At 34.5% G+C, this 23,048-nt stretch overlaps 1 protein-coding gene and 1 long non-coding RNA gene across 9 annotated transcripts; both read left to right on the top strand.

Annotated features, from left to right (window-relative positions):
- The first annotated feature begins 5,081 nt into the window (after nucleotides 1–5,081).
- LOC143217840 (E3 SUMO-protein ligase ZBED1-like) lies at nucleotides 5,082–6,934 on the top strand. The gene is made up of 4 exons (XM_076442485.1): nucleotides 5,082–5,158; nucleotides 5,958–6,228; nucleotides 6,317–6,497; nucleotides 6,594–6,934. Exons 1-4 carry the CDS (start codon nucleotides 5,082–5,084, stop codon nucleotides 6,932–6,934), a joined length of 870 nt encoding a protein of 289 aa, XP_076298600.1.
- Nucleotides 6,935–13,344: 6,410 nt separating this feature from the next.
- LOC143217811 (uncharacterized) lies at nucleotides 13,345–17,251 on the top strand. 8 transcript variants are annotated; one of them, XR_013010905.1, is made up of 5 exons: nucleotides 13,366–13,638; nucleotides 13,745–14,293; nucleotides 14,458–14,610; nucleotides 15,117–15,978; nucleotides 16,063–17,251. It is a non-coding gene; the product is annotated as an uncharacterized LOC143217811 (long non-coding RNA). The 8 variants fall into 8 exon arrangements; XR_013010909.1 differs by having other exon boundaries at nucleotides 13,389–13,638; nucleotides 13,745–13,818; XR_013010906.1 differs by having other exon boundaries at nucleotides 13,409–14,293; nucleotides 15,117–15,258; nucleotides 15,367–15,978.
- The last annotated feature ends 5,797 nt before the right edge of the window (nucleotides 17,252–23,048 follow it).

The raw sequence follows: 23,048 nt of genomic DNA, 5'->3' as shown, positions 1-23,048 counted from the left end.
AGCGGATTTCCCACTCCCACTTTTAGCCTGGATCAGCACCTAAACCCACGGTAGAGCGGACGCTTAGCCTGGACACCGACGAGATACTATCACTGACGAGATATAGGAATAGATCTGACACCACCGACGAGATACTGTTAAAGACTGCCAGCCTTACGGGAGTTGGCGGGACTCGAATTTTTCGGTGTTCTCTTACGCCCTCTAGGATATATTCTGACTGGAGTGAGAAACAGGAGGCCACCGACGGCATTTCGTCGGTGCAGAAGACACTGTATTGGTATCGTGTTAGCAACGCGCCCGCGCGCTACACTCACCAGCGTACCTTTACTATATCCGTGTGCGCTGCTTGTGCGCTTATGCCAGCCACAATCTATTTTTAGCACTTGCCATGTTGCCATGCTGTATTGCTTTACGGCGGAAGCGAAACTGAAATTCGGCTGTCGAGCCGTCGAGCGTATGAATCGCAATCTGGAGCTAGCATTCGAGTCCCTGTGCAGCGGGGATTTTTTTTTTATTTTTATTTTTCATTACTTTTTTAATTACATTTTTTAACCTTCCAAAAATTTAAAAATGTTAAAACTATGTTCAAAATATGTATTCATTTTAAATAGAAACGTTTTGTTACTGTCATAATTGCATTAATAAAAATTGGTATATGATCGAGAACAGGTTGATGGTATTTATTTGGACTGATTGGAGAATACGAAAATGCAGGAAGTATTTTTTAGTTTATGAATCAATTTGTAGATTTATTAGTTGTCAAACAAATAATAAAATAAATTGTATAATATATATAAATTGATTTTATACTAGCATACACAAGTTTATTTATTAAAAAATACAGTCATAACTATAATTATAATAGAATTTCATATAATGTATATTGAGGTTATTGCAAACTCATCTTTTTTCGCAATGATGCTCTAATTTCATTGCTTCTCTCGAATGTCCATTTCCTTCCGAGACAGTGGCGTTTTTAGGTGTAAATAAAAAATGTTGATATAATTATATCAATTTTAAAAAATGTATCATAATTAAACTACAATTATTCTAATAACGTGGAATGTAGTACATATTAAGTTTTAGTTACCCGGATTTTCTTCTTCGACGTTAAGCACTCTTTACTGCTTCTCGTAATTTACGTATATGCAACATTAGGGTGGACCTTATTTTTCGACCATGAAATTTTTTTGGTCCCGTAAACCAGAATTGTGACAAATGTTGAGAAAATGGTCTGGAAAAATTTTGGGGCCGTTTGGATCATGGGAAAATGAGTTTTTAATGGAAAATGAGAATTTTTTAAATCATGACATAAATAGACGTTATGATATATCGTTGAATTTGTCTTTTTTCTCTTTAAGAATCCATATATAGCATAAACAGTTGTTGATAGAAAAAACATCCGTGACCTTGAAAACTTTAAATAATGACTTTGAAAAAATTTTTTTTCTGTGATACTATATCCACCTCCTTATATATATACTAAAACTTTTGTTTGAAGAGTTTTTTCATATATGTATACATAACTGACAGAGATATTATATATAAATAAATTCATTAATACGCTCCAATCTACAAAAGAACAAGACAGCGAGCTAATAAAAACGTGGTAAAAGTAGTTCTAATATCGGAAAAAGAAGTTATCATGAATAATAAGTAGTCTGACTGAAACATGGACTGAAGGTGGTCAATGATACCGCTGAACGGGGCGTTAAACTAATGGAGGATCATAATAAAATTTTATCTAGAAACAAAGAGGAGAAATAATATATGTATACTATAGAAACTGTGATGGAATGTCGAAAGCAGTATCCTGACGCCACAAAGCAGAATTTGTCAAAGGATTTGTAAATATTTTTTAATATAGCGAGAAACACCTGATCAATCCCTACATGATTAATTGCATTTTTAAGAGGCATTGAAGACTGCTTATTAACTGAGAGTTATTAAATTTTTCATTTTCCTCATTGCCGTCAAGTTTTTTCATAGAGTCATTGAAGTTTCCATTTTTCTTGTAGTTATTAAATTTTTCATTTTCCTCAGCGTCATTAAGTTCTTTATTTTTCTCGGAGTCATTAAGTTTTTCATTTTTCTTGGAGTCATTGAAAAGTCGCTCTTTGTCGTTTACGCGCTGTCGTAAAAAAAGTTCTGGTATGTTGCTAGTCTAAAAATATGATCAATGCTATTTTTCAGTTTCTCTAATAAATCTGCATTTGTCGAATTTTTGCGTGTTTTTCAGTTTGTGTAATTAACATTTTGAACCAAAAAATCGGGAAAAAATCTCAATTATCAATTTCAATTAAATGCAATTATATGATTAAATTAATGCAAGTAAATGGGAAAAATTGATCGAAAATTGAATGGCGCAACGGCTGTTTAAATAATTCGCCGTGGATTGGAGTGAAACATTGTAACATGATACGGGTCGGGTCGGGTATATCGGTGTAAAATAACAGAATATTTTTTAAGAATTATTATTTTATATTAAAACGTTTGTAGCTCATTGCAACGTCGACCGATTTTGACGAAATTTTCAGAATATGTTTAATTGACACAGATTTACAAAATGTATTTTTTAAATTTTCAATGTCGGCCCATATAAAGATGTTGTAAAATTCAACTTTTAGTAAGTAAGTAAATACGTATTTATTTATTTATTTCAGCCTCGTGGTCCAGAAATTGGACTTGGATTATAATTCTCGAAGCCATTCATCCCTCTATTTATCCATTCATCCGTTCCTCCACCCATTCATCCATATCCCATGCCACATCAAATACGTACCTTATTGTCTATGTTGATCTATCCCAATTAGGGGTGCGCGGGTTCCCGAAATTTACGGGAACCCGACAGTCGAGTCGAGCCGGAGAAAGTCGAGCGAGCTCGAGCGAGTACTCGAGACATCTGAATGTTCGAGTAGCTTGATCGCATCGGGTAGCTTGATCGCATCGGGTAGCTTGATCGCATCGGGTAGCTTGATCGCATCGGGTAGCTTGATCGCATCGGGTAGCTTGATCGCGTCGAGTACTTGATCGCGTCGGATGCTTGATCGTCACGGATAGCCGGAGATATTCGGATTACATTATTACATAGATTAGCCAAACTCGGACGCGATCTTTTTATACTCGTGATTAAACATACGATTCGTAATTCGCACTAATGCGGTCCTGAATTATGTACTCGGTTTTATAAGATGAAATATACAATATATATATTTATATATATACATATACATTTCGGTTGTTGATTTCGGTTTCGGCTATGATTCTGATGATTTCGATGATTTTTTATAATGTTATATAAATCAACATTTTGAACAAATAATTACAAAAATTTGTATTATTATGTATTATTAAACTATTATCTATTATTATTCTTTATTTGAACAATTTTTTAAATAAGTAATCTTTTATAATATTTAAAATTTTATTTATATACTCATTATTTAAATACGTATTTATTATTTAAACAATTATTTAAATAAATTTTTATGCTGCAAAATATAATGTATACAAATCCGTTTGTATACTTATTATGTATATAGCTATTTATTATTATTTATTTAAACAATTTTTAAATAAATAAATTTTTATAATGTATAGAAACTTGTTTATTTTACATTATTTGAATTATTGTTTCAATAAGAATTTATTGTCAAAACGATTATTTAAATAAATAAATATCTGTAACGACCAAAAAACATAATATATATACAGTAATATACACGCCTTGAATAATACAATATTACATGTTCTTCAGCCCGGCAGAATACGGAATGACAGAACCGAATCATAACCGAATCCGGAAGCGAAATCTATAATACATACAACTGAAAAATAACAGTTATAGAACCGAAATAATATCGGTTCTTAAGAACCGTAAGCGTAACCGATATAAGCCGTATTACACATATAGAGAATTAAGTGGGTAGTAAGTAGTAACAAAATATAAAAGCATATTTATGTTTTCTTAATCCATTTATTTTAAATTATTATGAAGGAAACATAGTTGCTCCACATTGTCCGGACATAATCTTGCTCTCGTGTTTGTAACTATATTTCCGGATGTACTAAATAACCGTTCACTGGTTACTTGTGTCGCAGGTATGGCTAGAAAACGTCTCGCCACTGTGGATAGTAGTGGAAATCTTGAACGATTCGATTTCCACCAGTGCATAATATTAATATCCGTGGAAACAACGCTTTCGGACAAATACATCGCTATTTCCCTATCTTTTCTGCTATGAAATGTTTCCGCGTGTCTTTCTGTGTTTCCTAATGTATTTTTTATGAAATTTAATAATTTTGATTTTCTTTCACCTAATCAAGAATTTATAATATATACAGATGCATTATACGATTGATAAAATTAATAAGGAAATATTATAGTTATTATCTTTCTATTACCACACTAATTAATGGACATGATCGTCCTTTTACTCACGTGCTGCTCATTTATTTAACAGACATTCACTTGTTTAACGGGAAAGCATGTGTGAGTGTGTGTGTGTGAATTACCGTTATACAAGTGAATGTATGTTAAATAAATGAGCAGCACGTCAAACAAATGGTTGTATAAAAGACAAAAGACAATCGGCCGAGGCTTCGTGGGCAACGCCGTACGGAGAGTCCACAGTCTTTTGCGGAACAGCCAATTGAAAGGTCTAAATAAATATTTTTATTATCCTTCCTCGAGCATTTATTCTCTTACTACAATATATAGTTTATATATTTATATAGTATATAACTAATAAGTTTAAATCATGTCTGACAGTGAGAATTGTGTAACGGCATTGAGTAACACAGATGCAAGTGTTGTGCGGGCAAAGCGATTTAAAAGTAATGTTTGGCAATACTTTGAAAAAATAAATGCTGAAAGTGCACAATGTAAGGTGTGTCAAAAATGTTTCAAAACAAAGCATTGCAGCACAAGTTCTCTTCTTCGTCATTTGAAATCTATGCATAGTGCTGCAATCAATTTACCATTACCAAATGAAGCAGGGTCTAGTAAAGATACCAATACTGTCTATTTGGACAACAATTCAGTTCGTGCAAAACAAATAACAAACGTAATTGCACGTATGATGACATTGGATTTACAACCTTACAGCCTTGTCAATGATGTGGCATTTCGAGAACTGGTGCATATCACTGATCCACGGTACAAAATTCCGTCTAGAAGTACTTTTGCTCGCACAATAATTCCAGCCATGTACAAAGACGTAAAAGAGCAAATTAAAAATAAAATATCTGAAGGTATGAATTATATACAAATATACATATATTTTTCCTTATAACATTTTTTTCTGAATACTTTACTATTAAAATTTGATTATATACATTTTATATTATTTTTTAGTATTAACATTATTTTTTTTAATATTAGCATTATTTTTTTTTTAATATTAATATTATTTACTTTTTTTAATATTAGCATTAAATGAAGATAGTGTATTTGCATTTACGACGGACGGATGGACATCAAGAGCAGTCCAGAGTTATATTTCTTTAACTGTCCATTATGTAACAAAAGAGTTTGAATTAAATCATCACATGTTGGATTTAAAACATGTACCGCAGAAACATACACATAAATATCTTCAAAGCGCGATAATACAGTGTTTTAACTCCTGGGACATAGATTTAGGAAAACCAGTTTTCTTCACGACTGACAATGGTCGCAATATAGCAAAAGCTATCAACACCTATAATAATTGGACTAGAATTTCATGCTTCGGCCATTGTTTGCAGTTAGCCATTAAATGCTCACTTAAAAATTTTCCGCAATATGAAGCATTAAGACAGAAATGTAGATCTATAGTCACTTTTTTTTCCAAGTCGACCACCAGCAGAGAAAAATTTATAAATTTGCAGAAGTCTATAAATCCAGATGTAACTCCCCTAAACCTAGTACAAGAAGTAGATACCAGATGGAATTCGACATATTTTATGTTCGACAGATTTATTGCTTTGCACACAGCATTAAATGTAATGTTGTGTGAAGAAAATACACCAGACAACCTTTCGACAGACGAGTGGAACTTTTTAAAATGTGTAAATTCAATTCTGGAACCTTTAAAAGACGCAACGGAAATTATGAGCGGGGAAAGATATCCGACGATTTCGCAATACTTTCCAATGTACTATGCGTTAATGAATGTGCTGCAAGTACAAACGGAAGAAAATTCTTTAATTGTTGATATTTCCAATAAAGTCAGGAACGCGTTAAAGGTAGTTTCAATAGTTTATCTACCGAAATAAAACAAGTTTTACAGAAAAAAGTCAAATATTCTAATAAAATACGATATCTCACTTATAGGAACGTTTTCAACCAATAGAGCAAGATACACTATATATTTGTGCTACGGTGTTGGACCCCAGATACAAGGATCAGATGTTCTCATGTGAACAAAAACAAATAATGTATAGGAAACTGAATGAGGAAATTTCTATAAATAGTATAAATACAGAACCAACAAGCGATAAAGACCAAGAATCAAGTACGAGTGGTAATAGAAAGATAATAACTATAATATTTCCTTATTAATTTTATCAATCGTATAATGCATCTGTATATATTATAAATTCTTGATTAGGTGAAAGAAAATCAAAATTATTAAATTTCATAAAAAATACATTAGGAAACACAGAAAGACACGCGGAAACATTTCATAGCAGAAAAGATAGGGAAATAGCGATGTATTTGTCCGAAAGCGTTGTTTCCACGGATATTAATATTATGCACTGGTGGAAATCGAATCGTTCAAGATTTCCACTACTATCCACAGTGGCGAGACGTTTTCTAGCCATACCTGCGACACAAGTAACCAGTGAACGGTTATTTAGTACATCCGGAAATATAGTTACAAACACGAGAGCAAGATTATGTCCGGACAATGTGGAGCAACTATGTTTCCTTCACAATAATTTAAAATAAATGGATTAAGAAAACATAAATATGCTTTTATATTTTGTTACTACTTACTACCCACTTAATTCTCTATATGTGTAATACGGCTTATATCGGTTACGCTTACGGTTCTTAAGAACCGATATTATTTCGGTTCTATAACTGTTATTTTTCAGTTGTATGTATTATAGATTTCGCTTCCGGATTCGGTTATGATTCGGTTCTGTCATTCCGTATTCTGCCGGGCTGAAGAACATGTAATATTGTATTATTCAAGGCGTGTATATTACTGTATATATATTATGTTTTTTGGTCGTTACAGATATTTATTTATTTAAATAATCGTTTTGACAATAAATTCTTATTGAAACAATAATTCAAATAATGTAAAATAAACAAGTTTCTATACATTATAAAAATTTATTTATTTAAAAATTGTTTAAATAAATAATAATAAATAGCTATATAAATAATAAGTATACAAACGGATTTGTATACATTATATTTTGCAGCATAAAAATTTATTTAAATAATTGTTTAAATAATAAATACGTATTTAAATAATGAGTATATAAATAAAATTTTAAATATTATAAAAGATTATTTATTTAAAAAATTGTTCAAATAAAGAATAATAATAGATAATAGTTTAATAATACATAATAATACAAATTTTTGTAATTATTTGTTCAAAATGTTGATTTATATAACATTATAAAAAATCATCGAAATCATCAGAATCATAGCCGAAACCGAAATCAACAACCGAAATGTATATGTATATATATATATGTATATATATATTGTATATTTCATCTTATAAAACCGAGTACATAATTCAGGACCGCATTAGTGCGAATTACGAATCGTATGTTTAATCACGAGTATAAAAAGATCGCGTCCGAGTTTGGCTAATCTATGTAATAATGTAATCCGAATATCTCCGGCTATCCGTGACGATCAAGCATCCGACGCGATCAAGTACTCGACGCGATCAAGCTACCCGATGCGATCAAGCTACCCGATGCGATCAAGCTACCCGATGCGATCAAGCTACCCGATGCGATCAAGCTACCCGATGCGATCAAGCTACTCGATGCGATCAAGCTACTCGAACATTCAGATGTCTCGAGTACTCGCTCGAGCTCGCTCGACTTTCTCCGGCTCGACCCGAACCCGTATATGCGGGAACCCGCGCACCCCTAATCCCAATGTCTCCCCGCTAATCCTGACTCTCTCTTGATTATCCCTTGTGATTAATTCTTTCCTTTTTTCTCTATACTCCTAACCCATTCTACAATTTCTCCCACTCTTTTCTCCTGTACTATCTTTTCTATACCTATGTTAATTCTTTCTACCCCTTCACAGTCTTCTGCCAGGTGTTTTAGTTTCCCCAAGTGTCTCTCATTTTTTCTACAATTCCGATCAGTTGCTATTTTAGAAAAAATTATTTTCACATCCTGTACTAAATTAATTGTTCTAGCTTCCCAAAAAGCTCAAATCGTATAGTACAATATTAGAAAAGTTATCATTTTTAGAGAGTATGTACATATGTCGCATAGAACACAATTCTTCTTTCTATTAAATCGCATTTCTTAGGTCAAACAATTGCGTTTTGTAATGTATAATAACATGTAATAATAAAGTAAAATGTAATAACGTTAAAAATTACTTAATATACACCCGCGGTAAAATGATGTCCCACAATAAAAAAATCTGAAAAAAATTGACGACACTGCCTGCTGTAGTACTTTATCAAGGAAACAAACAGTAGAATAGCATGTTTTCATATTTTCTAGAAATGTGCATTTTTCCGATTTTTGGGGGGTTTTTCATTGTTTACGACCACAGTTTGCAACCAAAAAATCTGAAAAAATTCTATAAAATGCGTCTTAGGATCCAAAATATGTAACATTTTTTTAGAATTTTAGAACGTATTTGAAACCGGAAAATTGCGCTCGACTGTGCAACAGACCTAACGGTTCTGGAGAACCGATTATACTGTCCAACACCAAAGTTTTCAATATACTGTTGGGTCCTTCTTATAGAGTTTTTTGCGCTGATTCCGAATCTGTCCTTAATTTTTCTCCTATACGCACAGTTTTTGAAAAACATGGCTTTGAAAAAAAAAACATATTTTTCAACTTTAAACAAATATTGTGGTTATTATAAAAGATATTGAATTGTTCTTTACAGCAAAAGATTCTGTAGACTTTCCCGAATACAGTGATATCCAATATTAATACATTATGATCGTTTAAACATGTTTAAACAATGATTAAAGACAGAGAGACACTACTTTTGCACCAATTTTTGAGGATATTTTTCAATTTATCTCAAAAAATTAGGGTCCAGCGGAAAATCGAACTATACCACGCGATAGAGCAGACTTTTATCTTGAGAAACCACCCTTTCAAGTTTGTAACGTCGACGTTTTTTTCGAACCAGAAAACAAAATAACTTCGCCCGACATGAGTGGCGCGGCGAGGCGGCCTTCGTCGCCGATTTTCACTTTTGGCCCACTGCAGTCCGCGGGGGTTGCTCATCACTGATTTAAATAAATAAATTTATATATTTTTCTATTTGTGAATTATATTATTCTAATAATTTATTGTGAAAATAATTGTTTAAATAAATGAAAACAAATAACAAATTTCTATAGATTATAAAAATCTATTTATTTTAACGATAAATTATAGAAATAACAATTCAAATAATGAATATGGAAACAAATTATAAAAATTTATTTACTTAAACAATTATTTTAAATTATTAAAGTGGTATTTCAAACAATAAATATAGAAACACATTATATAAATTTATTTATTTATAAATTGTTTAAATAATAAATATTAGGTCGAACACAATATAGAATACAGAATGACAAAGAACCGAAATCCGGAACCGAAATCCTGAACCGAAATACATAATATCGGTTCTCCAAAATCGTAACCGTAACCGATATAAGCCAGAACTGCCAGCCAGTACCGATATTCTCGTAACAGTTATAAGTGTTATAACATAACATCATTTCGGTTCTTAATAACTATTTCAATCAGAACCGAAAAATAACAGTTTAAACAGTTATTTTCATAACCGTTCCAATCCCTGTCTGTAGGAGATTACCACTATTTTAATATACTATACGATTTGAACTTTTTTTGGAAACTAGAGCAATTAGTTTACTGCAGGATGTGAAAAGAAGTTTTTTAAAAAATTGCAATTGATCAGAATTGTAGAAAAAATACTAAAAGTTGCGTTTTACAACTTTTTAATGTGGGTCTATTTATACTTCAAATTTAAAAAATACGTTTTATAGATTTGTGTCAATTAAACATATTCTGAAAATTTCAGGGTAACCCTAAAGTTATTCTTCTAAATTTTCGTAGAAAAAATTGGTTTTCAATTTGGTTTAATTAATAATAACTGTGCCAAAAAATATGAAAAAAATTGGAGACAGTAAGTACTTCATCACATTAAATTAATTTCCAAGATGGTCGCTCTTCAGCTTCGATATAAAATCTGTGTTTCTTCGAAATCTTCCGGCTTTTTTATTTTTTACAACTAGAGTTTGCAACAAAAGCTCGGGAAAAATTAAAATACTTCTATGAATATAATTTATATTATTAGAGATTTGTATATTAGTTACATATTTTATATAAAACAATATAAATTGTATGTCCTAATCCTGGCCAATGATGATGTAGGATCTGATCCAGTCTAAAGATGATGTAGGATCTGATCTAGGCTAAAGATGATGTAGGATCTGTTCCAGGCTAAAGATGATGTAGGATCTTGTCCATGCTAAAGATGATGTAGGAGCTGATCCAGGCTAAAGATGATGTAGGATCTTGTCCATGCTAAAGATGATGTAGGATCTGATCCAGGCTAAAGATGATGTAGGATCTTGTCCATGCTAAAGATGATGTAGGATCTTGTCCATGCTAAAGATGATGTAGGAGCTGATCCAGGCTAAGTACTAGAGTAGGGGGCAGCACTATAATGGGCACTTAACAGAGAGTTAACAGAGAGTATAACAGTGCTATTAACAGAGAGTATATGAGAGTGCTCACGCCCGGGTTTTGGCCGTGCCACTTTTGGCTGCCATCATCTCTTTTAGTCCGGACAAGAACCCGTCTCCACATTCAGTCCGGACAAGATCCCGTCTCCACACTCAGTCCGGACAAGAACCCGTCTCCACACTCAGTCCGGACAAGAACCTGTCTCCACACTCAGTCCGGACAATAAACAGTTTATATTGTTTTACATAAAATATGTAACTGAGATTCATTTCTTTCACGAAATGAGGCAAATATCCTGTATTAAAGTAACTGAAAAATATAATTATTTAATAAGGTCAAATAAAAGACAGGATTGCAGAAGTAGACACGTTGTACGGAATAACTAATTTTATTTTTTATTTAAACAAAAAAGATTGAACAACATTTAAGCTCTACTTCCAACAAACTAGAAAATGTATGTACAAGGTACTATTTACTTAGGACTTTTAGAAATTATATTTAGTTTGAAAGTCGGAATTTAACTATGGACTGGAAAATAAAAGAAAGGCGAAACAAAACAATCAAAAAATCATTTATTATCACAAATTAATATCATTTATTACACACACACACACACTCACTCAAAACACAAATATTATAATACATAGACAAATATAATAATCCAAATAATATAAAACAAATAAATAATTATTATAATACATAACAACTATATTAATAGGGATGCAATAAGAATTAACTAGGTGAAAGCCGATGGAGGAAGCCTTCCTTTTGGCAGGCAGCGATGATTCTGCAAATAGGAAAATGCATTTTATTATTCAAATCTGTTTTTTTTACACTATTTAAATATGTATTATAATCTACTTAAACCTATTTTAAAAATAATACAGATTATTTACATGTTCAAAAAATTATATTTGTTGAAACAATTTAATTTACCTAGAAAATTCTGTTTATAAAAGGATGTTTATACGAAAACTTTTATCTCAGCAAAAATATACTTTGTTTAGACAATTTTTCTTGCAAGATTCTGTTAAAAAAAGATGTTAACTAATAAAAAAATATTTGTTTCAAACTTGATTTGTTTCAAAACGATTGTTGCAAAATTTAACATATTTAAAAACTGTACTTGCTTAAATAGATTGTATAGTTAGAAAAATTGAATTTATGAAGTATTTGATTATCTAATACATTTAAATAAAAAACATATTTGGTTGAATTGTAAATGATTAATTAAACTTACATTTCCATCGTTGACTCAGTTTCTCCCGACTCGTGTTTCAGCTACTCGGTCCACCGAAACGCGAGCTCGGAGAAGCGTGGAAAAATTGGCGACGATGGTCTGTATCTAATTCAAAGATCCTTTCAGATCCTTCAAGATCCTTTTGACCAGCTCGAGGCTTGAATGAACACGTTCCGAGGCCCGAAGGTCGGGCCCCCTAGACCTGAGCCCAGAACACAATAGCAGTACAATAAACACGGCCGGGGGATTGCCCGGCCGAGTTTATTGCACCACTCGGCCAAGGCGCCCGCGCCCGAGGCACCGATGATGGGCCAAAATATTGAATTAGATACTTTTTCCAAGATATCTTCACGAGTAAAAGCAGTAAGCAGTGACCGAATTCTATCGAGTTTAGACTTTTCTTAATCGGAAGAACGCCACGAACTGGCTCGTGGCACTTTCGTGAGGGCATCACGGAAAAATAAACAAGTTCAGGATTCACTTGTCAGGGGTTTCATGCCGAGCTACCTGGCTGGCCGGGGGATCGCCCGGCCGTGTTTATTGCACCACTCGGCCTAGGCGGCCGAGGCACCGATGATGGGCAAAAATATTGAATTAGATACTTTTTCCAAGATATCTTCACGACTCGTGAAGCCAGGTAGCTCGGCATGAAACCCCTGACAAGTGAATCCTGAACTTGTTTATTTTTCCGTGATGCCCTCACGAAAGTGCCACGAGACAGTTCGTGGCGTTCTTCCGATTAAGAAAAGTCTAAACTCGATAGAATTCGGCCAGTACTTACTGCTTTTACTCGTGAAGATATCTTGGAAAAAGTATCCGATTAAATATTTTTGCCCATCATCGGGGCCTCGGGCGCCTAGGCCAAGTGGTGCAATAAACACGGCCGAGCAATCCCCCGGCCCTCGGGCCTCGGTACGTGTTCATTCAAGCCTCGACCTGGTCAAAGGATCTTGAAAGATCCGAAAGGATCTTTGAATTAGATACAGAAACTAGTTACAAATGTATCCGTAGCTTCGGATCCTTCTGCTTCGGATACAAAAGTATCTAATTAAACGTCGGATACAAGTTACTTTTGTATCTATATCTTCGAGAGTAACTAATTAAAAATTTTGTATCTATTATTCGTGATCCGAAATTTGTATCTAATTACTAATTACATATTTTGCCCAATTCTGTTTAGAAGGCATATCTTAAATTTTCGTTATAGGCACAGATAAAAAAGTTAAAAATCGTAACCTGTACATTTATTTTCGAAATTCCAAGCAATAGTAATTTAAAAAAGAATTTCTTATACATTATCTATTAAAGTGACTTTTCTAACATCTTAAAAAAAATCCATTTTTCGTAAATCCATTCCAATATGTCCACCATGGAGATAGAAGAAAAGTCAAAGAGTCACTGCCACACGGTGTGCGAGTTGATGGGAAAACCCCAAGATGAATTGCTGCAGCTCTCAACTGACTGTGGAGGTCTGCAAAGTATATAACACATCATTGCTATTGAGGTGTAGAAAGATGTCCGAGTCATTCTTCGTGGCACCGACAATAAAGTAATAAAGAACCATTCTTGACACAGTGCGCTGGTAAAGGACGATTTCATTCCATTCAAACCGATAAGGGTTTCGAGGTTTTTACCTCTTCATTAAAAAGGTATCGATGGCCAAGAGTGTTTATTAATATTGTTCTCGAGGTATAAATAGGGTCATTTAGTCGTATACAGTCTGCTGGTAAAAATACCAACTCGAGATTAGCGGTATAGACAACGGCTCACAATAGCGGTCTGCTTGACTCGTCTCTACATGAAAAGGGGGGTACGTATTTTATTTATCGATATAAGTCCCCAACACGGGTCTGCCGAGGGTCATTTATACGCCAGGGATACTATATGGTTATCAGGGTACATACTATCGACTATCTAGTCGATAGTTTTCAGTCGACTGAATCTGGCTTATTTGACTGAATTGCGTTATTGGTTCATGTTCATTGCTCTCCATAGTCGATGGTTTTCATGACGCTCAGCTTTATTATATGTATATATAGGGAGGTTCCTAAAATTAAAAATATTTAATGTTATTTTATATTTTACATTTGTCGTAGTAGAAATTAGTAATAAAATTAAATTAAGGTAAAAATTCCAAAATTATAATTAATCTAACCTTAAATGATTATGGTCTCCACTATGAAGTTGACCCAAATTTATATATATATATATACATATATTTTAAATGTTGACATTTAAAAAGATCAATTGGTCTAAGTTTCTCGCTGAAAGTCTGTTTCTTCTTTCAGACATAATCTGTCCAGCCTTTGAAAATATTCTCTCCGAGGGTACAGAGGTTGGAGGAATACAAAGATATTTATCTGCTATCTCGAAAAGCTGTGGCATTGTGCAATTATATTTGTTCCAAAATGCGACTGGACAACTCTTAATGTTTTCATATGGTAAATCTATGTATTGACGGATGATGGTTGTTACATTTTCAATATGCGTAGATTGGTTATTTAACTGTGACACTTTTAATACAAAAAAGTTCCAAAATTCATTGTTTTGAGATGGTTCTTCTGCTATGGCTCTATTTGCATTCGTTTCATGACTACTGGCTGTTCTTGCCAAGGAACTTATTTCTTCTGTTAATATATTCTGTGCTGTCTGTGCAATCCTATTGTCTTCAAATACAGCTATTTTAAACCTTGGATCTAATAGTGTGGTTATTAAAGTAATATTATTCTGTTCGATGTAGTTAAATCTTATTTCAATATTATTTAAAATATTATTTTTTAAACGTAGTCCTGCTGTGGTTTCTGGTGTAATCATGTTTATAGCATTTTGAATTCCTCTTATTAAAGGAACAATTTTGGATGCTGTGGGATATTTTTCTGCTGATAAATCAGTTGTAACATATTCTAGTGGTTTCAATAACGGTATGATATCTTCTATGATTTCCCAGTGTTCAGCTGTAAGTGATGTGGGACTTCTGCTTAATGAAACTATGACAGCAGACAAAGGCACTTTTATTGCAAACAGTCTCTCCAGCATCATGAGGCAAGAATTCCAGCGTGTTGCTACATCTTTTTTTACCTTCAGTTCTGGTAAGTCCATTTGCTTTTGCATACTTCTTAATTTCTCTGCTGCTACAACACTTGTTTTAAAGTACCCAACTAATGAACGGCAGATTTTTAATAAATTTATTATTTCAGTCACACCACTTATGGAATCGTTTACCACTAAATTTAACGTGTGTGCTGTACATGGCAAATGCATATAGCCTAAGTTACGTACAGCTCCTTTAATATTTGCACCATTATCTGTCACGACAGCACAAATTTTATTTGAGATTTGCCATTCCGATAAAATATCTTGAATGCAGTGCGCAATATATTGACTTGTGTGGCTATTTGTTAAGAGATTAGTGGCTAATACGTTTGAGCGTAATTTATTTTCAATAAAATAATGTGCAGTGATCGTTAAAAAGGATTGCATATTTAAATTGGTCCAGATATCTGTCGTAATAGAAACATGACTTGTTTTTTTCAAGTTTTCTAAAATTATATTTTTAGTGTCAATGTATAATTGTGGTAAGATGGTCCGTCCCAGTGTTCTTCGACTGGGAAGTTTATATCGTGGTTCAAGCTCCTTAATTAACTCATTAAAGCCTTCGTCTTCTACAATAGTTAGCGGTTGCAAATCTTTACAAATCATGGCTGCCACCAGATTATTTAATTTTGTAATTTTTGTTTGTGATAGATCATTTGAAGTTGTCCTCAATGTTAGCTCCCTTAAATGAACCTGAGACCTCTGCACCATACCTGGTAAGTCTTCATTTTGGATTGCCAAATTTGCATTTGAAGTGAAAGCCACCGATGTAATTCCTTGTGCTTGCGTTGATGTTCCAGGTGTAGCACTTGCAAGTTGATCATCCACGTCTATCGACTCTGCTTTTTCGTGCACGCGACGATCGGCTTCCAGCACTGTGAAATGTTTGCGCTTCAAATGGTCACTTAAATTGGATGTGTTTTTTGCACTTTTGTATTCTCTTTTACATAAGCGACACACGGCACTCGTTGGTGTCTTTTGTTCAAAATATTGCCACACTATTGAGCGCTTTTGTTTATACATATTGTATTATATATACACTATGAAAACTTATGTATACTACTAAACACTATTTTAGAACTCAGAATGTTTCCTCAACACGAGTTTATTTAAGAGAAAACTTGGTGTATGACGCGAGACCAGAGACCAATGACTTGTGACTAAGTGACTCGTCAACGTATAGAAACTCCCGAGGAAAAGGAAAAAATGGAAGAGAGGTGGAAACCCGAATAGTGGGAGGAAAGTAAGGAGAAGAAATTAAGGATAGGAAAGTAAGGAAAATCTAGGAGAAGAGGAAAGACAGGTAAAGACACGTGGAAAGAAGCAATCGCGGAAGGATGCTATAAAAAACGGAAAGAGCAGAGGAAGGAAAGCAGGAGAGGATGTCGTAAAGAAAGGAAACGTTCGCCAGGGCCTGACCGTAAATCTCAAATAGGTTCGAGAGATACCTGGAAGAGACACAGGAGAGGCCGTGGATCTGGTCGCCACATGTATATCAGGACTGACCAGACCCGCGCAGAATGGACAACAATAGGAAAGGAATATGGCAAGGAAATAAGAAGTTTTCTAAAACAACAGCAGCATAGGGCAGCGCCAAAAAAGGCAGCCACAGTTCATTAAAATTATTCAGGCAGCAGTTTTAAAATTAAAAATGGTTTAAACTATTTGATTTCATATAAAACCAAGCGTTCGCTTCCTTGCTTGCAAAAGTGTTTGCTGTTGCAGACGCGTTCAAATCTATTTCGTTACTGAACTCGAGTGGTTGAGAAAAATCTGAATCGCTGGCTAGAAAGCCGGTTTATATTGTCAAAGTTATAAGTATATTCACAGTGGTTTCACATCCAAGAAAAGTCGCACGTGAAGATTCTTTCGTTCCACAATATCATATTTCATACTATATAAGTTTTCCTATTTATTATAATTTGGAGAGACTATCTAAAAATATAGTACTTTACAATTTTATATTATTTATAACTTTATAATTAAAAATTAGTGAACCTAATGACTTGGTCGTCTGTGTTACACCTACATTAAATTTCTCAAAGCACTGTAATAATGTTGTAAACGCTGGTCTAAAAATATTAGGTTTTATTAAATTTATTGATATGATTGATTTCTTGCCCGAAACTTCGTGACTTTTATCTTTTTCATGCGAAACACATAACCGAAAAACTTAAGATGTAAATTTTAACTCATCAATTTGACTAAAAATCATCGAAAAATAACTAATCACCTGCTTGTTATTTTATCGGTTTTTTACCACTGTGTCAATTTGACACCGAGGGACGGATTCAGTTCATAAAATGAGGGACGGATGAAGGTTAATGAATTAATTAATTTGATAATTCAGTCAGAGAGGTAACCTCTGGTTTAGATGGGTTTAGTAAAGCAGTATATATATATCAGTGAAAGCAGTCGACTGAAAATAGTAACCTCTATCACTGCGAAATTCAGTCGTTCAGTAAAACAGTCGACTGAAACTAGTAACCCCACCACTGCGAAATTCAGTCGTTTTACTAAAACTAGTCGACTGAAAATAGTAACCCCCACCACTGCGAAATTACTAAACTAGTCGACTGAAAATAGTAACCCCCACCACTGCGAAATTACTAAAACTAGTCGACTGAAAATAGTAACCCCCACTACTGCGAAATTCAGTCGATAGTTCAGTAAAACTAGTCGACTGAAAATAGTAACAGCTACTATCGACTAAATTCAACTATCGACTAGTTATTATTTAGTCGCTACATACTATCGATTATTTAGTCGATAGTTTTTAGTGGTTTTCAGTCGACTGAATTGCTTTACTAGTTATGTTCTCCATGTTCGATGAAGTTGATGAAACTCAGCTTTATTATTGAAATATTTAATGTTATTATATATTTTACATTTGTCGTAGTAGAGATTAGTAATAAAATTAAATTAAGGTAAAAATTCCAAAATTATAATTAACCTAACCTTAAATTATTATGGTCTATACTATTGAAATTCATCCAAATTTACTAAATGGTATACCCTCGATTTGTAACTAGAAAGGAACTAGAATCTTACTAGAAAAATGGCTCGAAACATGGGTTTGCGCGCTGTCGGTTTTCGTCCTTATTTGAGCAAAGTTTGGGCTGAGTGAGGGCTTATTCTAAAGAGGAAGGTTAAACACACTGCGCCCTGGTTACGAGGTTAAAGAGATTATGTTTATAACTAATAATATGAGGGCCCAAAGTAGAGAAAAAATCTAGGAAAAAAAACCAGCACATTTCAATGCATTTTTCTGTCTCCAAAAGACTTTATGACTTATGAGATGACCAGGGCGCAGCGCGTTGAACCTTCCTCTTTAGAATGAGCCCTCACCCAGCCCAAACTTTGCTCAAATAAGGACACTAACTGAAAACCAGGAAACCCATGTTTCGAGCCATTTTTCTAGTAAGATTCTAGTTATTTGCTAGATATTTGCTATTTACTAGGATCTTACTAGATTTTGGGTCGAAAACATGGGTTTCCTGGTTTTCAGTTAGTGTCCTCATTTGAGCAAATTTTGGGCTGGGTGAGGGCTCATTCGAAAGAGGAAGGTTCACCGCAGGGGGCTCTGGTCATCCCATCAGCCAAAAAGACTTTTGGAGACAGAAAAATGCATTGAAATCTGCTGGTTTTTTTTCCTAGATGTTTACTCTACTTTGGACACTAATATTATTAGATATAAACATATTCTCGTTAACCTCATGACCAGAGCCCCCTGCGGTGAACCTTCCTCTTTCGAATGAGCCCTCACCCAGCCCAAAATTTGCTCAAATAAGGACACTAACTGAAAACCAGCAAACCCATGTTTCGAGCCATTTTTCTAGTAATATTCTAGGTATTTTCTAGTTACAAATCCAGGGTGGACTACCCCCTTAAGGGGCTAGTCTACCCTCGATTTGTAACTAGAAAATACCTAGAATCTTACTAGATTTTGGGTCGAAAATATGGGTTTGCGGCCAGACGTTGATTGACCTTATTAGAACAAATTGTGGGCTGTGTGAGGGCTCATTCGAAAGAGGAAGGTTAGACGCAGCGCGCTTTTCTCACGAGGTTAACGAGATTATGTTTATATCTAATAATATGATGCCCTAAAGTCGAGAAAAAATCTAGGAAAAAATCCCGCAGATTTCAATGCATTTTCTGTCTCTAATAGACTTTTTTGGCTTATGAGATGAGAAAGGCGCGCTGCGTTGAACCTTCCTCTTTCGAATGAGCCCTCACACAGCCCACAATTTGTTCTAATAGGGTCAATCAACGTCTGGGCGCAGATCCATGTTTCGACCCATTTTTCTAGTAAGATTCTAGTAAATAGCAAATATCTAGCAAATAACTAGAATCCTACTAGAAAAATGGGTCGAAACATGGATCTGCGCCCAGACGTTGATTGACCCTATTAGAACAAATTGTGGGCTGTGCGAGGGCTCATTCGAAAGAGGAAGGTTCAACGCAGCGCGCCTTTCTCATCTCATAAGTGAAAAAAGTCTATTAGAGACAGAAAATGCATTGAAATCTGCGGGATTTTTTCCTAGATTTTTTCTCGACTTTGGGCCATCATATTATTAGATATAAACATAATCTCGTTAACCTCGTGAGAAAAGCGCGCTGCGTTGAACCTTCCTCTTTCGAATGAGCCCTCACACAGCCCACAATTTGTTCTAATAAGGTCAATCAACGTCTGGCCGCAAACCCATGTTTCGAGCCATTTTTCTAGTAATATTCTAGGTATTTTCTAGTTACAAATCGAGGGTAGACTACCCCCTTAAGGGGGTAGTATACCCTCGATTTGTAACTAGAAAATACCTAGAATCTTACTAGATTTTGGGTCGAAAATATGGGTTTGCCTCCAGACGTTGATTGACCTTATTAGAACAAATTGTGGGCTGTGTGAGGACTCATTCGAAAGAGGAAGGTTAGACGCAGCGCGCTTTTCTCACGAGGTTAACGAGATTATGTTTATATCTAATAATATGATGGCCCAAAGTCGAGAAAAAATCTAGGAAAAAATCCCGCAGATTTCAATGCATTTTCTGTCTCTAATAGACTTTTTTGACTTATGAGATGAGAAAAGCGCGCTGCGTTGAACCTTCCTCTTTCGAATGAGCCCTCACACAGCCCACAATTTGTTCTAATAGGGTCAATCAACGTCTGGGCGCAGATCCATGTTTCGACCCATTTTTCTAGTAAGATTCTAGTAAATAGCAAATATCTAGCAAATAACTAGAATCCTACTAGAAAAATGGGTCGAAACATGGATCTGCGCCCAGACGTTGATTGACCCTATTAGAACAAATTGTGGGCTGTGTGAGGGCTCATTCGAAAGAGGAAGGTTCAACGCAGCGCGCCTTTCTCATCTCATAAGCCAAAAAAGTCTATTAGAGACAGAAAATGCATTGAAATCTGCGGGATTTTTTCCTAGATTTTTTCTCGACTTTGGGCCATCATATTATTAGATATAAACATAATCTCGTTAACCTCGTGAGAAAAGCGCGCTGCGTCTAACCTTCCTCTTTCGAATGAGCCCTCACACAGCCCACAATTTGTTCTAATAAGGTCAATCAACGTCTGGCCGCAAACCCATATTTTCGACCCAAAATCTAGTAAGATTCTAGGTATTTTCTAGTTACAAATCGAGGGTATACTACCTCCTTAAGGGGCTAGTCTACCCTCGATTTGTAACTAGAAAATTACTAGAATCTTACTAGATTTTGGGTCGAAAATATGGGTTTCGTACTAAACGTTGTTTGACCTTATTAGAACAAATTGTGGGCTGTGTGAGGGCTCATTCGAAAGAGGAAGAATAGACGCAGCGCGCTTTTCTCACGAGGTTAACGAGATTATGTTAATAACTAATAATATGATGGCCAAAAGTCGAGAAAAAATCTAGGAAAAAATCCCGCAGATTTCAATGCATTTTCTGTCTCTAATAGACTTTTTTGACTTATGAGATGAGAAAAGCGCGCTGCGTTGAACCTTCCTCTTTCGAATGAGCCCTCACACAGCTCAAAATATGCTCGTATAAGGTCAAACAACGTTTAGTTCCGAACCCATTTTTTCGACCCAAAATCTAGTAAGATTCTAGTAAATAGCAAATATCTAGCAAATAACTAGAATCTTACTAGAAAGAATGGGTTCAGAACTAAACGTTGTTTGACCTTATACGAGCATATTTTGAGCTGTGTGAGGGCTCATTCGAAAGAGGAAGGTTCAACGCAGCGCGCTTTTCTCATCTCATAAGTCAAAAAAGTCTATTAGAGACAGAAAATGCATTGAAATCTGCGGGATTTTTTCCTAGATTTTTTCTCTACTTTGGGCCCTCATATTATTAGTTATTAACATAATCTCGTTAACCTCGTGAGAAAAGCGCGCTGCGTCTATTCTTCCTCTTTCGAATGAGCCCTCACACAGCCCACAATTTGTTCTAATAAGGTCAAACAACGTTTAGTACGAAACCCATATTTTCGACCCAAAATCTAGTAAGATTCTAGTAATTTTCTAGTTACAAATCGAGGGTAGACTAGCCCCTTAATTGGTCTAGGTTTTTTGCTGAAAGTCGGTTCCTTCTTTCAGACATAATCAGTCCAGCCCAGTGTGCCCAGATTCCACGTTTTTTTTCGCGCCGTAGCTATATGTTGCGGCCGATGCGATGATGTAGCAGAGCCCTGAGGCAGCTACAGTCAGCGGTGATAATAAGTGGACACGCTTAAAAATCGCATAACTTTTTAGAAATTGGTCCAAAGGACTTGAATTTTTTTAAGATGTTAGACCGACTAGTTCGCTAGAGAATAAGTAAACTAAAATTTATTACGATTGCAATTGGTAGGAACTATACAATATTTTAAAATATAATGTTTTGCCAACTTTTTTATCTGGGCCTGTAACGATAATTTAAAAAATGTGTTTTATAGATTTCGGTAACTTATATGCATACTGAAAATTTCATCGAAATCGGTCAACATTGCAATGAGCTACAAACGTTTAAAGATGATCACGTTAGGGCGAAATGCCCTGGCAAGGCTGAAAATCTACGACTTTCACTCTTAAGCTCTCATCTTTAAACGTATGTAGCTCATTGCAATGTTGACCGATTTCGATGAAATTTTCAGTATGCATATAAGTTACCGAAATCTATAAAACACATTTTTTAAATTATCGTTACAGGCTCAGATAAAAAAGTTGGCAAAACATCATATTTAAAAATTTTGTATAATTCCTACCAATTGCAATCGTAATAAATTTTAGTTTACTTATTCTCTAGCGAACTAGTCGGTCTAACATCTTAAAAAAATTCAAGTCCTTTGGACCAATTTCTAAAAAGTTATGCGATTTTTAAGCGTGTCCACTTAATATTGCCGCTGAAGAAGTCGTGTATTGAATTTGCCAAATAAAATATTTTGTTGTTTATTATTTATCTTGCTTAATTATTTTAGCACTCCTTTCCTCTTCCCCATCCTCTAAATGCTGCTTGTTATTTTATCGTTTTTTTTACTACTGTGTCAATTTGACACCGAGGGACGGATTCAGTTCATGAAATGAGGGTTATGAATTAATTAATTTGATAGCGCTAATGAAATAGATAGTAGGATAGTAAAGAGATAGTAAATGTCATGATTGAATCTGATCGATTCAGTTGATATATAGCTCTACCCGCTCCATAAATCAGTCGATAATTCAGTCAGAGAGGTAACCTCTGATTTAGTAAAGCATTCGACTGAAAATAGTAACCCCTACCACTGCGAAATTCAGTCGTTCAGTAAAACAGTCGACTGAAAAT

Source organism: Lasioglossum baleicum, chromosome 18, assembly GCF_051020765.1.
Source record: "Lasioglossum baleicum chromosome 18, iyLasBale1, whole genome shotgun sequence".
In the NCBI taxonomy this organism is placed as follows: Eukaryota; Metazoa; Arthropoda; class Insecta; order Hymenoptera; family Halictidae; genus Lasioglossum; species Lasioglossum baleicum.
The sequence above is the reverse complement of the archived record's forward strand: the minus strand, read 5'-3'. Positions and strand labels throughout refer to the sequence as shown.

Excerpts from the sequence above, each read along its gene's own strand:
- LOC143217840 (XM_076442485.1), top strand. The coding sequence starts at position 5,082 with ATGACATTGGATTTACAACCTTACAGCCTTGTCAATGATGTGGCATTT. Across the intron at positions 5,159-5,957 it reads GTGCATATCACTGATCCACG|ATTTATTGCTTTGCACACAG; the intron begins GTACAAAATTCC and ends TATGTTCGACAG. Across the intron at positions 6,498-6,593 it reads CGATAAAGACCAAGAATCAA|GTGAAAGAAAATCAAAATTA; the intron begins GTACGAGTGGTA and ends ATTCTTGATTAG.